Here is a 14038-nt window from a genome sequence, read left to right as displayed (position 1 = left end):
TTTGTGTAAATAACTACACTATTGCGGTACACTATTGACAATATAGTTACAGTTGTCATAACATGCTGATAGACCCTTTTCACATTTCCGGGTTTCTCAGGAGCGGAAGTCATCATAGTTGGGTAAAATTCTATAGCAGTGAATGAGAGAATACATTAAATATATTTTTTGTGTTTCCATTTGCTCAAATAGCAAAAGAAAAACTCCACAATAGTGTTTTCACAACTTTCATAAATAGGAAAAAAATAGAGAGCGATTGATAACGGCAGTCAGCAGACCTTGCAGTCTGTTAGCTTTTTATATCTGAGGCCTTTATTTAGGCTTCAAAATGTATAAATGTTGTGTTAATGTGTAAAGATTATCTTGATAGACAAAACGTGTAAAAGTGTCATAACCCTTTGTTAAACACAGAGCTTATTTTGCGATTTTCCAAAAGTCTATGGGAAAAAATGCATAGGCTTTCGATCGAGGGAACCCGTGCGCCGCTAACTTCTGGGTTGGCCTACAAAAACACGTCATCCCTGAAAAACACCCTCACAGCAGCTTTAGCTAAGTTTTTGTAATTTGATGCAAAAGTAATATAATACTAAGTATATTGTTATAAATGTACATATGTTTTGTTTTGTTTTTAAAAAAAATTTAAATATAAAAAACTCTGCAGGATTTACGATATTGATGACCGTTAAAACGCGTCATCACAGTCCGTGAAAAGTCCTATACACGGCTCTGGTCCTATACAGGACTGAAAGACCAATCACAATTCAGTATGCAAATAACCGTAATTAGAAAAATAGCAATTCAGTAGATACATCACTGGCCAGTGGTATACATTCAAATATTACAATAACGACATTTTGAAAGGTGAACATTTTAATAATGTAAGTCAGTAAGAATATTTCAATTTTTACTGTATAGGCCTATTTCTTAATGGAAAAAGTATAATCTTTATATTTCTTGCAGTGGCCCATTTTAATAACCAACTTATGTGATGTGTTCACAACCAATCCTAATTTATTTATTGATGTCAATGTTTCTGTTGTCAAATTTGAATTTACACTTTATATTTTCCTGCATCGCCTTAAAAAGTGTTGTGCATAGGTACATTGTAATATCAACAAAACGATAGTGCCGGTTATAGGCTACTGTTGATTAAAGCAATTGAAACCTGTCGGTAAATCATCGAGCAGACACAGTATTGCATGAGTAAATGTTCTGGTGTGAATGCGCACATTGAGCAGGCACAATGTGAAAGATATCCAACTCCCTAGTCCTAAAATAACCCTCTGCACTGGAATCCAAAATACGACCTTTCTTTAAAGCAGACTATAAACTGACAGTTTGAATAACTTTAACAGGCGTAACGTTATACGGACTTCATATTATGTCGTCGTGTAGCCTACTTAGATCAAGCGGAACAACTTCGTGAGGCCAATAGCCTACCAAAAGAAGTGGACATTAAATGCCTATTTACATCTTCAAATGTCTTTCAGGTCGAAATATTCAGAAGATACCTTAAGTTCAGCTAAAGCGGAGATTGATTTCACCTCTCCCGTTTTAGCTTTAAAGCAGATTGAACGTCTTCTATCAACAGGAAGAGCCATAAACAGTAATGCAGATGAAGTCTGGCCCAATCTTTACATCGGCAACATGTATGTAGTCTGCAGTTTTCCCCATTTCTCCAATTAACTTATATTTATAGCTTTTTTATAACTGTTTTAAATATACTTCTGTAGTATCTACTGTATTTTTAAAGATTTTTTAGTCAAGTTGAGTGCTGCTTTTCCTAATGTAGTACATGCTGTTGAACACAAGAGGGAGTCCATACTGTAAATGGACTGATATAAAAATTAGAATATAGTTATGCAGCGTTTAACATAAACACAGTTTAATTTCTAGTGAGAAAACTGTCTTTCATGCCCAAAGAACATTTCAGAGTATCCAATTCTTAAAAATTAGAATGTTCAAAATCACAAAGATATTATATAAACAGTTCCATTAACAAAAACAGAGCATCAGCTAACCCACTGAAATAGGCCTACCTGCAAAACAAGTGTTCTGCTGAAATTTTATAACTGCTGATATTGTATAACATTTTATAATAATAATAATAATAATAATAATAATGTTGTGTGATTCTCTTCTTTAGAGATATAGCTGAGAATTGTGCAGAGGTGAGAAGGTGTGGCTTCACCCATGTCCTGAACTGCACCCACAGCTCCAGACATGGTGGCAAGATTTATGATGGCAAGGGCATCACATACATGGGAATAGACGCACAAGATTCACCCACGTATGACATGAGTGCCCACTTTAACAATGGGGCTGAGTTTATACATAGAGCACTTAATGAGGGAGGTAAGTGGTTGTGTGTCCAAAACCTAAACCAGTTTACCTTCCTGAAAAGTTGAGAGCCACTAAACTCAAATATCTTCTAATCAAAGGCAAGATCCTGGTTCACTGTCACGTTGGAATAAGTCGATCAGCAACTATAGTTTTGGCATATCTCATGCTGAAACAAAACATGACGCTGGTGGAGGCAATCAAGAAGGTAAAAGAGGAAAGAGGCATCTACCCCAACCAAGGCTTCCTCAGGCAACTGATCAACCTTCACATTAAATTATATGGCTGTAGAAACTAGATGCACGATCACCATTAGTTAAAATGAAAATTGAGGGAAGAGAATAAATATGGATCAATGTGCGTTTTAATATTTTTAGGGCAGTAACTTTGAGCAGCTTGTTCATTTGGTCCATTTCCCTGCTTTGTATGGGTTTAAATGAACGTATTAAAATACCTGACAACGTATTATCTCTCTTGCTTTTTTTTTTTTACTGAATAAAACATATGAACTATGACATATGAATACTGAACATATACTCAAATGCAAATATTGAACATAATGCAAATATTAAACATATGAGCAATTATGCATATAAAAATAAAATAAAAAAGAACAAGAAAAGAAAAAAATCTACATAAATAAACAAATAAAAGGTTAAAAATAAATAAATAGCCTACATTGTAGAGCTCACAAAAGTTTTTATAGTTTTCTTATTCAAAAAGTCTTTGTTACTGTCTATGTACAGCCTTTCTTCAGTCAACAAAACCATAAAGTTGGGTTTTTTATAAATAAGAAATTTGGACATTAATATTAATTAAATTAATTAAATAAAAGCACTTCTCACCCTCTTTAGAATATGCAGTGAAGCCAAAAAGTACACTACCCCATAAAAGGTCTTAAACACCGAATATTTTCATTGATACATTTCTGTATTATATACAGTATCTCTCTTGTTGTTGAAGGAATTACGGAGTTTACGCTACTGCCTGAGAAGAACTATGCGTTAATTCCGTAGTTACCATAGCAACCTAACTATCCACGGAAAAATAATAAAGCAGAGGACGTTATAACCAGCGAATAAGGTAATGTCTTTAACAATTTGCTGGCCTGCAAATTCTGATTTTGAACAGGCAAATAAATTAGGAATACTTGTTTTACATTGTGAATGTATAATGACATTAAACTTGAAAAGCGGCCATTAAAATAAATAACTTTTAGATATCTAAACACATTTAACGAAATCACATTTGAATCACCCTGTCGAAGAAGATGGCAAGTCCGCAAACATCCGAACAGCTCCCGCCGCACATTGACCCGACACAAGCGCCGGTCGCTTTCGGTAACTGGGCGCTTCCAAAGCTGATCATGGAGCTGCAAGATGTCGAGCTGTTTACCCGGCAGAGGGCGCTCGCTGCCCTCTGCGACCTCGTCCATGACCACGAGCGGGCATATGAAGCCATTCTCAGTGGTAAACACATCTTTAATAACTTTTTGTCCATCCTAAGAAACGAAATTTATCCTTAATATCGAAGCAATCATTATAATTAAACATTTGTGTATTAATCTAATTTTTGATGATCTCACACGCTTTCAAATTGTTTTATGCCCCTGTCTATAGCAACCATAACATTTCTGTACCTCATCATAGGGTGTATGGAAAGACTCAAGGTTCTGCTGCAAGATGAGGATAACTTAGTCAGGGTCAAAACTACTGAAGTGCTTTATGTGCTTGCTTCACACAGCTTGGGAAGGTGAGTCATACAAGAATCCGTGGGCCTACACTTTTCTCGTGTTTTAGTTTGTGTAAGCTTTTGGCGTGAATGTGCTTGGCTCTGTATTGTAGCCTATGTGTTTTTCTAAAAGACAAGTTATGTAAATATATTTTCTATGCCAAATTGTTAGAGAGTAAGTGAAACCTTAACAGGATTCAATGACAAGTATTATTTATGTTATTATATTTATTATAATATTTATAAATACATTTTACAAAAAGAAAATATGCAACAGCATAACAATTATATAGCTAGCGAAAATGTAATTAAGTACCATTTAAAAGTTTGGGATCACAAAGTTTTTATTTTTTATTTATTTATTTATTTATTTATTTATTTTTTAAAGAGATACTTTTAATACTTTTATCCAGCAAGGTCACATCAAATTGATAAATTGACTGTAAATTTAAATTAAATTAAATGGTGTTAAATGGTTTTATGTTTTTTTATTATCATGGTTTCCATGAAAATTTTAATCAGCAACTGTTTTTAACATTGATAATAGTAAGACTTTTTGTTCAGTTGAGCAATGAGCATATAAGAATGATTTCTAAAGGATCATGTGACTCTGAAGACTGGAGTAATGATGCTGAAAATTCAGCTTTGCCATCACAGGAATGCATTACAAATTAAAATTAAAATAAAAATTATTATAACAGTTATTTTAAATTGTAATAATATGTCACAATATTTCTGCAATTACTGTATTTTGATCAAATAAATGCAGTGTTGGTGAGTAGAAGAGACTTCTTGTAAAAACATCTCACCAACCCCAAACTAATGAGTGGAAGTGTGAATTCATAAACACGCTTTTGCTGCAAAAAATATGACTAGGTTTTATTTTTTAACACACTCTTGATGCTTTCAAAAAATATCAAGAAAGGATTATTTCCAGTAAAAAAAAAAAAAAAAAGCCTATTCTGATAAAATATTTTAGAGTGTCCAACCATTTAAAAATTGAATATTTAATATCACAAGAATGGATGTGAAATTTTTGTGATATTACAACTGTAAATTTGGCAATTTTGACCTTTGGTTTCCAAAAACATTCAGTATATTGATATATGTGTTCACACAGAGATGCTTTTTTGAAATTTGACATTGTGGGTCCTCTTGCAAACCTGTTAGAGGACCCTGAGAATGCCTGTCGTAAAAATGTGCACCAGGCACTCAATAGGATCGCTGAATTTCCCTCAGGTAACTATTGTTTCTTATACTTCTGTTTCACAGTAAATGTATTTCAGAAGCTTTTCATTTGAAGGGTCCTCTGTTATATCCTCTATAGGAGCAGTATTTATGGTGTGTATGGGGTTGGTGCCCAGATTGGTGATGAAGGTCTCAGATGAAGAAGAGAACATCCGTGCTTTAATTCTCTCCACATTAAGCTGCTGTGTTAGTGTGAACGCCTTGCCTGCACTGGAGAGTGATGTGATTCCAGTCCTGAGAGATCAGCTGTCTCACCCCTCCCCCGACATCCGCCAGGCTGCCACATCTGCCTTAGTGGGAATCAGGTAGGTAACATGGCATCCAACAATCTAGTTTGGGTTTAGTTCACTAGTAGTGTGATTAGTGAACAGAGACCAGGTTAAAAAAAAAAACTGAATTTCTCTCCTGTTTTTAGTGTGCCTGCAGATGGGAAGATGAAGATGTGTGAGGAGAATCTTCTGCCCATGTTGGTCAAGCTGCTGTCAGATGATGACCAAGGGGTTGTCGCTAATGCTGCAGGGACCATTATGAACACAGCTGTTATCACTAAGGGTCAGCACAAAATCAAGTTTGTGCATGTTTGTAATTTTTTAGCCAATCAGAGAACGGCAAAGTTAGAAACACTTCAACATCTGGTATAATGCCGTGTTAAAACATTGAAGGGATAGTTCACCCAAAAATTAAAATTCTGTCATAATTTATTCACTGTCATGTTGCTCCAAACCTGTATGACATTGTTCTTTATTCTGTTGAATGTAAATGTAGATATTTTAAGAAATGTCTCTTTTTTTCTATTGTCCATGTAATGGAAGTCAATGGTCACCAAAACATTTTGGTTACCAGGAATCTTCAAAATATTTTCTTGTCTGTTCTTGAGAAGAGTAAAGTCATACCTGTTTGGAGCAACATGAGGGTGAGTAAATGATAACTGAATTTTAATTTTTGGGTGAACCATCTCTTTAAAACCTCTAGATGGTGTTTAGATCAGGGGTTTTCAGACTTTTTGATGCCCCGGACCCCCAAATATGATGGTCCACATGTTATTTATATATATATATATATATATATATATATATATATCAAAATTTCAAACTCTAGAAAAATTGTAACCCTCACTCTACTGACATAAACTTGGCTTTATTTCTTTGAAACAATGTTGTTGCGGCCAACTTAAAGGCCTTCATTAGACATCAAATGTTTCTCAGGCAAACAGTATTTTAAAAGGACATTTACAATAGAGGGAGTGGCTTTCAAATGAGATTTAAAAACAACCTATATCAAAATACATACCGTAAACAATGGAAAAATGTATCTAGAAAGAAGATAGAAAAAGTTTACCTAGACCTATGTCTCAAATCGATGTCAGCCCTTCCTTGAACAGAAGTCTCAATTTTTCCAATTCCATAGATAAAGTGTGAACTATCTTTAAAATTTTCTGCAGGGTTACTCATATTGCCACGGCGTACAGTAAAAACAAAAAAATTACAAATGTGTCAAATATTATCTGAAGAATATTCAGTTTCTATTACATTGATAGCTTTTTCTACTCACCATCAAAGTACATTTAGACCTGAGAAGAAACATAAAATGTTGACTGTTGAATAAAATAATAATAATTTCTAATAATTATAATAAACGTTTTTTAGAAAGAAGCAGTGGTAATATCAAAATCTGCAGATTTCAATAATTTTATTAGTTAACTTTTTTAATTTGTTATATATATTTTTTAAATATATATTATACACTATTTTTTCTCTGAACTTTCCTGCTGACCCCTTAGCACTCCCTTGTGGCCCCCTGGGGGTCCCAGAACCCAGTTTGAAAACCCTTGTATATTATTCTGTGCAAGGTCTCATCGTCTGCCTATTTCTAGGTAAGTACGAGGCGCTGAACGCAGGTGCCATCACCCCTCTGCTGCGGCTGGTGGTGAGTGAGAATGTAGCAGTGTGTGCCAATGCCCTCCGTGCTCTTACAGTCCTGGCCGAGGTTCCTAGGGCCAGGGCACAGCTGCTGGAGCATGTGCCTCTGCTGAAGACTAGACTGGCACACCCTAACTCGATCATCCAGAGAGCTGCATCCACTTCCATTGAAGTCATCTCCTGGAAGCCATGAGGGATACAAGAGTTCTCCTGATATAAGCCAGACCTGATGTGATCTGTTAAATAAAATTAAACAATTAACCACTTTAAACACAGTAATTGTGTTGAAATGTCGTGAATATTAAGTTAACAGAGCAGAATAATAATAAAAATTTAGAATTTTGAAGGATGTGACGTTTATGTTTGTAGATAAGCTGCGTAGCAACTATTCTAACTTGCGTGTTTGACTGAAATGCTTTGTATTAATGAAGTCTAAACGAGATAAACATGTATCGTAAGGCAAACTATGTCATATTGTTTTGGTGTGGTTTAATCCCACTGTAGCGTAAATGTGCAGTGTCATGTTTTCGGAATACCCCTCGGTGCGGCGAATGGATTGAACCAGCGGTCAACGGCAGCGAGCACGTTCGCGCTATCTGTCACACGACATGCGGAGTCACGACAGATAAATATTTGTGGCTGGTTATTGGCAAGCAGTCCGAGCGAACACAGGGCACGCGCTGAGTTTGGTTTGCCCGCTCCGATCTATAAAGTCATATTTATTTTTGTAGAATTAAACGTGAGGATTATATCGCAGGGAGAAGTGCGGGGTGCAGGCTGTATATTTTGGGATCATATTTGCTGGATAGGTAAGTTTATACTTAACATACAGTGTCTTTTTGAAAAAATCCAAGTCAAATTATTTTGGACAGCGCAATAAATTCTCCGGGGATTGAACCAATTCCGCCACGAGTACAACTGGTCTGATACTCAAGCATATCTATAAAATTAGCTTATATGTTACTTATATAAGTCGAACAGTAATATGAAAGGAAAACAGAGCAAGTGTACGTTATGACATAAGGTGATGTGTCAACCTAAAATCACAAATCGCCACAGGATTGATGCAGTCGGCGAGATTATGGCAGTGGATGATGCGATGCTTTTACATAACACGAGGCGACAGAGCCGGAGAACAGGTGCCTATGGCAAGCCGTTTGAGCACTTAATAGTATCTGGTTTTATGTTGCTAGCGCTTGTAATGTGTATGTTATTAGTGCATAATTTTTAAATAACTAGAATCTTTTAAGTTTCACTAGTAGCTGTTCACTAGATACTTTTGCTGCTATTCATTATCCCTGTAGTGACAAGCAACTATTTCATTTTAACCGGTAGCAAAATAGGGTAGGATGGGGGGAGATGCCCCCCTTAAAGGATTAGTTAACTTCCTGATAATTTACTCACCCCCATGTCATCCAATGTGTTTATGTCTTTCTTTCTTCAGTTGAAAAGAAATTAAGGTTTTTGAGGAAAACATTCCAGGATTTTTCTCCATATAGTGGACTTCACCGGGTTGAAGGTCCAAATTGCAGTTTCATTGCGACTTCTAAGGGCTCTACACGATCCCAGCCGAGGAATAAGTGTCTTGTCTAGCAACATTTTCTAATAAATATGTATATACTTTTTAACCACAAATGCTCGTCTTGCACTGCTCTGCAATGCGCCACGCATTACGTAATCACGTAGGAAAGGTCACGTGTGACATAGGCGAAAGTACCAATCCAGTGTCTACAAAGCGAACGTGCAAAGACTAAGTCAAGCGGCCTTTACAAAAAAAGGTAAAGCAACGATGTCGGATGATTTTGAAGTTGGAGGAGAAAATGAGATGGAGTTTTCCACCCTTCCACTTCGTACACCTAAGTCACGCGTGACCTTTCCAACGTGATTACGTAATGCGTGGTGCATCTCAGAGCAGTGCAAGATGAGCATTTGTGGTTAAAAAGTATATAAATTGTGTGGGTTTTTTTTTTGTTGTTGTTTGTTTTGTTTTTTTTTGACCAATCCTTTCACTAGACAAGATCCTTATTCCTGGGAAAATCCTGGAACATTTTCCACATAAACCTTAATTTCTTTTCAACTGAAGAAAGACATAAACATCTTGGATGACATGGGGGTGAATAATTAATGTGTTAATATAGAAAATAAATAGAAACATTTGCTAATTTAGTTGTTACAGCACAAAATGTCAAATTTGAAAAGGGGTAAGATGGCCCCCTACCTGGGGTAAGAAGAAGAAAGTTAAACCCGGATAAACTTTTACAGAATGCATAAATGACTTTTGATATAATTCTTATTAAAATTTATATATTTTTTAAAGTGTCATTAATGTAAAATACTAAACTATTGTGTTTAAAATTTTATTTTGGCTGTTTAGCTGATAATAATTGAATAACCAATGACAGACAAACCAGAATACCAGTAAAGTAAAATCATACACCTTGTTACCCTACATATTAGGTTAAGATATTAACTAGGTTCTGACTATGTATTGTGTAATGTATGTATGTATGTAACTGGTGCCTGTTACAGTTTTATTCATTAGATGCTAGTAACTTTCCCAATAAACGGTGCTCAGAAAAATCTTTTCAACCATTTTACTTCCTGGTTTTTGAAAACAGTAATATGTTTGCACACAGTTGTTTGTTTTCAGTTGTGTCTGGTCAACAGCGAAATTCGTAATTCATGACTCACCAACAATTTTGAGTCAGATCCTAGTTGCAGAGTTGTTTTAAATTTCGTCTGAAATCTCAGAGGAATGTGCGGCATGTTAATTACTGAGAGCCCATCAAATCCCTGATTACGATAGATCTTAATGATCAGTAGTTGATGTATAATAATATACAGTAAATTCTCTTAGTAAGACAGGTTTCAAAATCCAATTAACCAGTGGCTCTTAATACCAACTACTCCTCAAAGTCTGCCTGAGTTCTTCTGAACAGACATCTGCATGAGCAATTCAATCAGATACCTATTTATGTATCACTTTATATCAAACACCCACATTGCACCTGACATCCATACCTTGGAGAGGATGAAGGTATGTGGCCGATATAATTGAGATCTGTGGATCAATTGACCACATGTAGCAGTCCATCTGTTTGCTCAAAAGCAGCCATCTGCTGTGTGATGACTCATCAGCCAGCTTCTTACCGCTTATTAAAGACGTCTCTGAAACCCACTATCAATCACAGACAATAAGCCCTTTACTTACTATGAGGCTGATTCAGTAGGTGTTGAAAAACAGGCTGTTTCAATGTGAAAATAAATAAAATTTATGTGTCAGGGATCGGGGTGCATAAGCATTTTTATATCAAGCAACACAGTTACACATAAATGTATTACATTGTCACTCTCATTAAAACAGGGACCACCTGTATAGGTTGACAAACTTTATACTTGAGGCGATGTCACTTTGTAAAGAAAGACTTAGCTGTATGTCTGCGCACATACACATTCAAATGCACATACCTGTAGACTAAACACGTAAATGAACGGCAAGAACGCATTAAAAGTCTTCTGTTTTCAGTTAAAAAGGTGTCATTTAAGCGGCCCCTAAGTTAATAATGAATGATTTTTTCAACGGAAGTGATTCAATCAAAAACTTACTTCAGCTCGATAATAACTTTTTCTTAGAGCTGCTGTAAAGCCAAAACAATCTCTGTCCATTAATTTTCCTATTACCACTGTGAAGCTGCTTTGAAACAATCTGTATTGTAAAAAGAGCTATGTAACTGAAGATGACTTGACTTATCCAAATGCATTATCGGGTGCTGGGATATTGCATAAATAGTGTGTTTGTTTAGTGTAAACAGTGTCTGGTGTTAGATGAAGTCTAAGATTTGTTTGAAGAGACATGAGTCTGATTGACAAGATTGATGGATTTGATTATAGCCTTAGGACAGAATAAAGCAAAGATTTGTGTGTAGTCTTTTGTACTCGCTCTTCAAGCTTCTTAACCAGGGAGGGATTACATAGGACCCTTCTAGAGGATTTTAATTAAAACGTGACCAACCCCATTGCAATCTGATCTGTGCAGTGATGAATGTATAGGAATAAGAGAGGCAGACAGAATGTGGGTATGTTGATAGATAAGTGATAGCAAAACATTGCATAGTTGATTATCCCAACCATAGTTGTCTTTTTAGTGTTCAATTACAATATTCAGTAATGATAAGCATTTTAAGAATTGATTTGAGCATTTATTGACTGAATTATTGGCAACCTGATTCAGCTTTGATTGACCGTTTATAAGGAGTGTCAAGCTTTAGCCTGGTGTAATAGGCTGTGAGAGAGAGATTGATTCCTGAAGAGGTTGAAGATGATTCCTGCATGTGGAAAGTAGAGGAATGGTGGCAAAGGCCTGACTTTAGGGACAGCAGATTGGATGGGAATGGGGGCTAAAGAGAAAACCCAGAGTGAGTCTGACTAGAAGACTGAGCCCTGCAATGTTTCAGAGGGTGACTAAAGCAAACGAGACCTTTTATTGTGTTAAGCTAGGTTGTTCCTTCAGCAGTACAAACCTGTACGGTTTTCTTTCTTCTGCAAAACAAAAAAGTAAATACTTTAAAGAATGCCTCTGTGTTTTTTGTCCATGCAATAAAAGTCAGTGGGGTCCAGTGCTTTTTTGGTTTCCATTGACTTTCATTGTATGGTCAAAATCAGTTTTTTATTTTTTTATTTAATTTTTTTTTTTAATTCTGTTATCATTTACTTACTCTCATGTCACACCTGGGTGACTGTCCCTGTTCTTATGTGGAATATGATTAATATACAGTATAGTTTAAAATTCAGTGGGGTCTAAACAATATTGGACCTCACTGACTTTCATTGCATGGACTAAAAACACTAAAATGTTTCTCAAAATATCTTCCGTTCCATAGAAGAACGAAAGTCATACAGGTTTAGAACAATATGAGGGTGAATAAAAGAAGAATTTTCATTTTGGTATATACTATCCCTTTAGTAAAAGTGAATGTGACATGAAGCGTAGCCAAGTTTGCTGTCCCATATTTGGAATTTGTGCACACACACAGCAGTGAGTAGTGAACACACACACACACTATGAACACACACCCGGAGCAGTGGGCAGCCATTTTTGCTGCGACGCCCAAGGAGTCATTGGGGGTACGCTGTTCATTCACCTGTTCATACACGTGTGTAAATATACAAAGTATATAGAAACTCTAGATGCACAGGCTAATAGGTGTAGGTCCTTAACTCAACCTGCTCTTAACTCAACCTGCTCGTAATCACATCATCATCTTTAGGATCATCTTTTTTTTATTTATATTTTACTTTTAGTTTTTCGATTTTCTATTCTTTCTTCATATATTTGCGTATATATTTAAAAAAAAAAAAAAAAAAAAAACCTAGCTACGAGCACTTTACTGATGAAACTGTGACTTGACACAGAACTTACATACTGTTGTACTCATGTTGATTTGATTGCTTCTACTATTCTCATTTGTAAGTCGCTTTGGAGAAAAGCGTCTGCTAAATGACTAAATGTAAATGTAAATGACACAGATGATTGGTTCCTGCTGTATCAGCAGCCAATGAGCTCACTTGCGCAATCTTCAAATACATGAGTAGCATTTGCCTTAGCAGTGCAGCGTGCTTTCAGAAACCCTCCACCTTCCCCAGCTCCACCTGTATAGATCTGCTACGGGTAATTCATGTACGCTATATTGTACAGCAGCAGCATGACTTACTTGCTCACAGCAGTGTGTTGTGTATGTATTGGCAGTAGCAAGTCCCATACTTGCTCTGCAGCAGCAGCAACAGCGATAATCAACAGCAGCAGCAGCAATAAAAGCAGCAGCAGCGTAGCAGATCTATTCCACCAAGACCAAACATATCAACATTGTCATACCCATTACCATGCCAAACACTCAGAGAGTTGTCATGACAGAAATATGTTTTTGACCAGCGTTTTCCACTTTTGATGTTTCTTGTAGTAATTAAATATTTGCTTAATTATCACCAAAGCCCGCTCTCATTTACTGTAGATAATTAAACCGTTATGCTGCCTCAGAAGTCTCAGAAGTGGTGTCACATGGAATTCTGGAAATTTAAATTTAAATTTTTTTTACTGTAAGTTATAAGATGACTTGTTCCTTTTTCACTTCCAAAAACTGTACATTTAACAGTATTTTACTGTAAAATTATGTGAACTGTCCAATTTGATATATTACAGTTTTTCACCATCTAGAGTACGGGAACTTACTATTAACCAATTAACAGGTTTTTACCATAGCATTTTTACAGTCTTGTACTGTTAAAATTATTTTTACTGCGTAGTTTGTAAATAATAATTCACCTAGTGTGGGGTTAAAAGGCACCAAAAGGCCCCTGGGGGAACTTTAATTATATAGTGTTGATATAGGGGCAACAGAGGTATGTCAAAATTTGACACCATATGCAAATACTTTCTGGCATATATAGTTTAAGGAACATTAAAGAATTTTCTCATTCAGAATAACCACTTCACTTCTGTCTTTTTTTCCATTTTAGAAATTTTTATATCATGCTTAGCATTACATAACCTCTTAACTAAGTATTTTCTAAAAACTCCTTTATTATTATATTTTTACAGTACAATGCACATCTTTGAGTAACAGTGTTTGTGCATATTTCACAAATGACTCTTCAGAGTGATTGATGCAGCCATTTTGAGCTCTCTCAAAAAACCTCAGACTGCATATATTATGATAAACCAGGAAAAAATTTTAGCGTAAACAGGTGTTTAGGAAAAGGGTTGGTTTTGTTATTGATAATAATTTTTCTTTTTCTTTTTTCTT

General features: G+C 35.7%; 3 protein-coding genes across 3 annotated transcripts in view; all 3 read left to right on the top strand.

Moving 5' to 3' along the window:
* Positions 1 to 1235: 1235 nt before the first annotated feature.
* Positions 1236 to 3263, top strand: LOC127517512 (dual specificity protein phosphatase 26-like). The gene is made up of 3 exons (XM_051903277.1): positions 1236 to 1649; positions 2147 to 2355; positions 2442 to 3263. The coding sequence occupies exons 1-3, from the start codon at positions 1480 to 1482 to the stop codon at positions 2636 to 2638; spliced, it is 576 nt and encodes a 191-aa protein (XP_051759237.1). The 5' UTR covers positions 1236 to 1479; the 3' UTR covers positions 2639 to 3263.
* An 83-nt stretch (positions 3264 to 3346) lies between these two features.
* rsph14 (radial spoke head 14 homolog) lies at positions 3347 to 7584 on the top strand. The gene is made up of 7 exons (XM_051903276.1): positions 3347 to 3423; positions 3611 to 3809; positions 3990 to 4092; positions 5192 to 5310; positions 5399 to 5624; positions 5735 to 5871; positions 7193 to 7584. Exons 2-7 carry the CDS (start codon positions 3611 to 3613, stop codon positions 7429 to 7431), a joined length of 1023 nt encoding a protein of 340 aa, XP_051759236.1. The 5' UTR covers positions 3347 to 3423; the 3' UTR covers positions 7432 to 7584.
* A 192-nt stretch (positions 7585 to 7776) lies between these two features.
* LOC127517776 (dematin-like) overlaps positions 7777 to 14038 on the top strand; it is a 31572-nt gene continuing 25310 nt past the window's right edge. Inside the window, exon 1 of the mRNA XM_051903866.1 lies at positions 7777 to 8047. The gene's annotated coding sequence lies outside the window, so the exon portion shown is untranslated. The remainder of the gene's footprint in view (positions 8048 to 14038) is intronic.

This window comes from Ctenopharyngodon idella, chromosome 8, assembly GCF_019924925.1.
Source record: "Ctenopharyngodon idella isolate HZGC_01 chromosome 8, HZGC01, whole genome shotgun sequence".
Classification (NCBI taxonomy): Eukaryota; Metazoa; Chordata; class Actinopteri; order Cypriniformes; family Xenocyprididae; genus Ctenopharyngodon; species Ctenopharyngodon idella.
Note: the sequence above shows the minus strand (reverse complement) of the source record. Positions and strands in the feature narration are given on the sequence as shown.

Excerpts from the sequence above, each read along its gene's own strand:
- LOC127517512 (XM_051903277.1), top strand. The coding sequence starts at position 1,480 with ATGTCTTTCAGGTCGAAATATTCAGAAGATACCTTAAGTTCAGCTAAA. Across the intron at positions 1,650-2,146 it reads AATCTTTACATCGGCAACAT|AGATATAGCTGAGAATTGTG; the intron begins GTATGTAGTCTG and ends TCTCTTCTTTAG. Across the intron at positions 2,356-2,441 it reads TAGAGCACTTAATGAGGGAG|GCAAGATCCTGGTTCACTGT; the intron begins GTAAGTGGTTGT and ends TTCTAATCAAAG.
- rsph14 (XM_051903276.1), top strand. The coding sequence starts at position 3,611 with ATGGCAAGTCCGCAAACATCCGAACAGCTCCCGCCGCACATTGACCCG. Across the intron at positions 5,625-5,734 it reads TCTGCCTTAGTGGGAATCAG|TGTGCCTGCAGATGGGAAGA; the intron begins GTAGGTAACATG and ends TCCTGTTTTTAG. Across the intron at positions 5,872-7,192 it reads CACAGCTGTTATCACTAAGG|GTAAGTACGAGGCGCTGAAC; the intron begins GTCAGCACAAAA and ends GCCTATTTCTAG.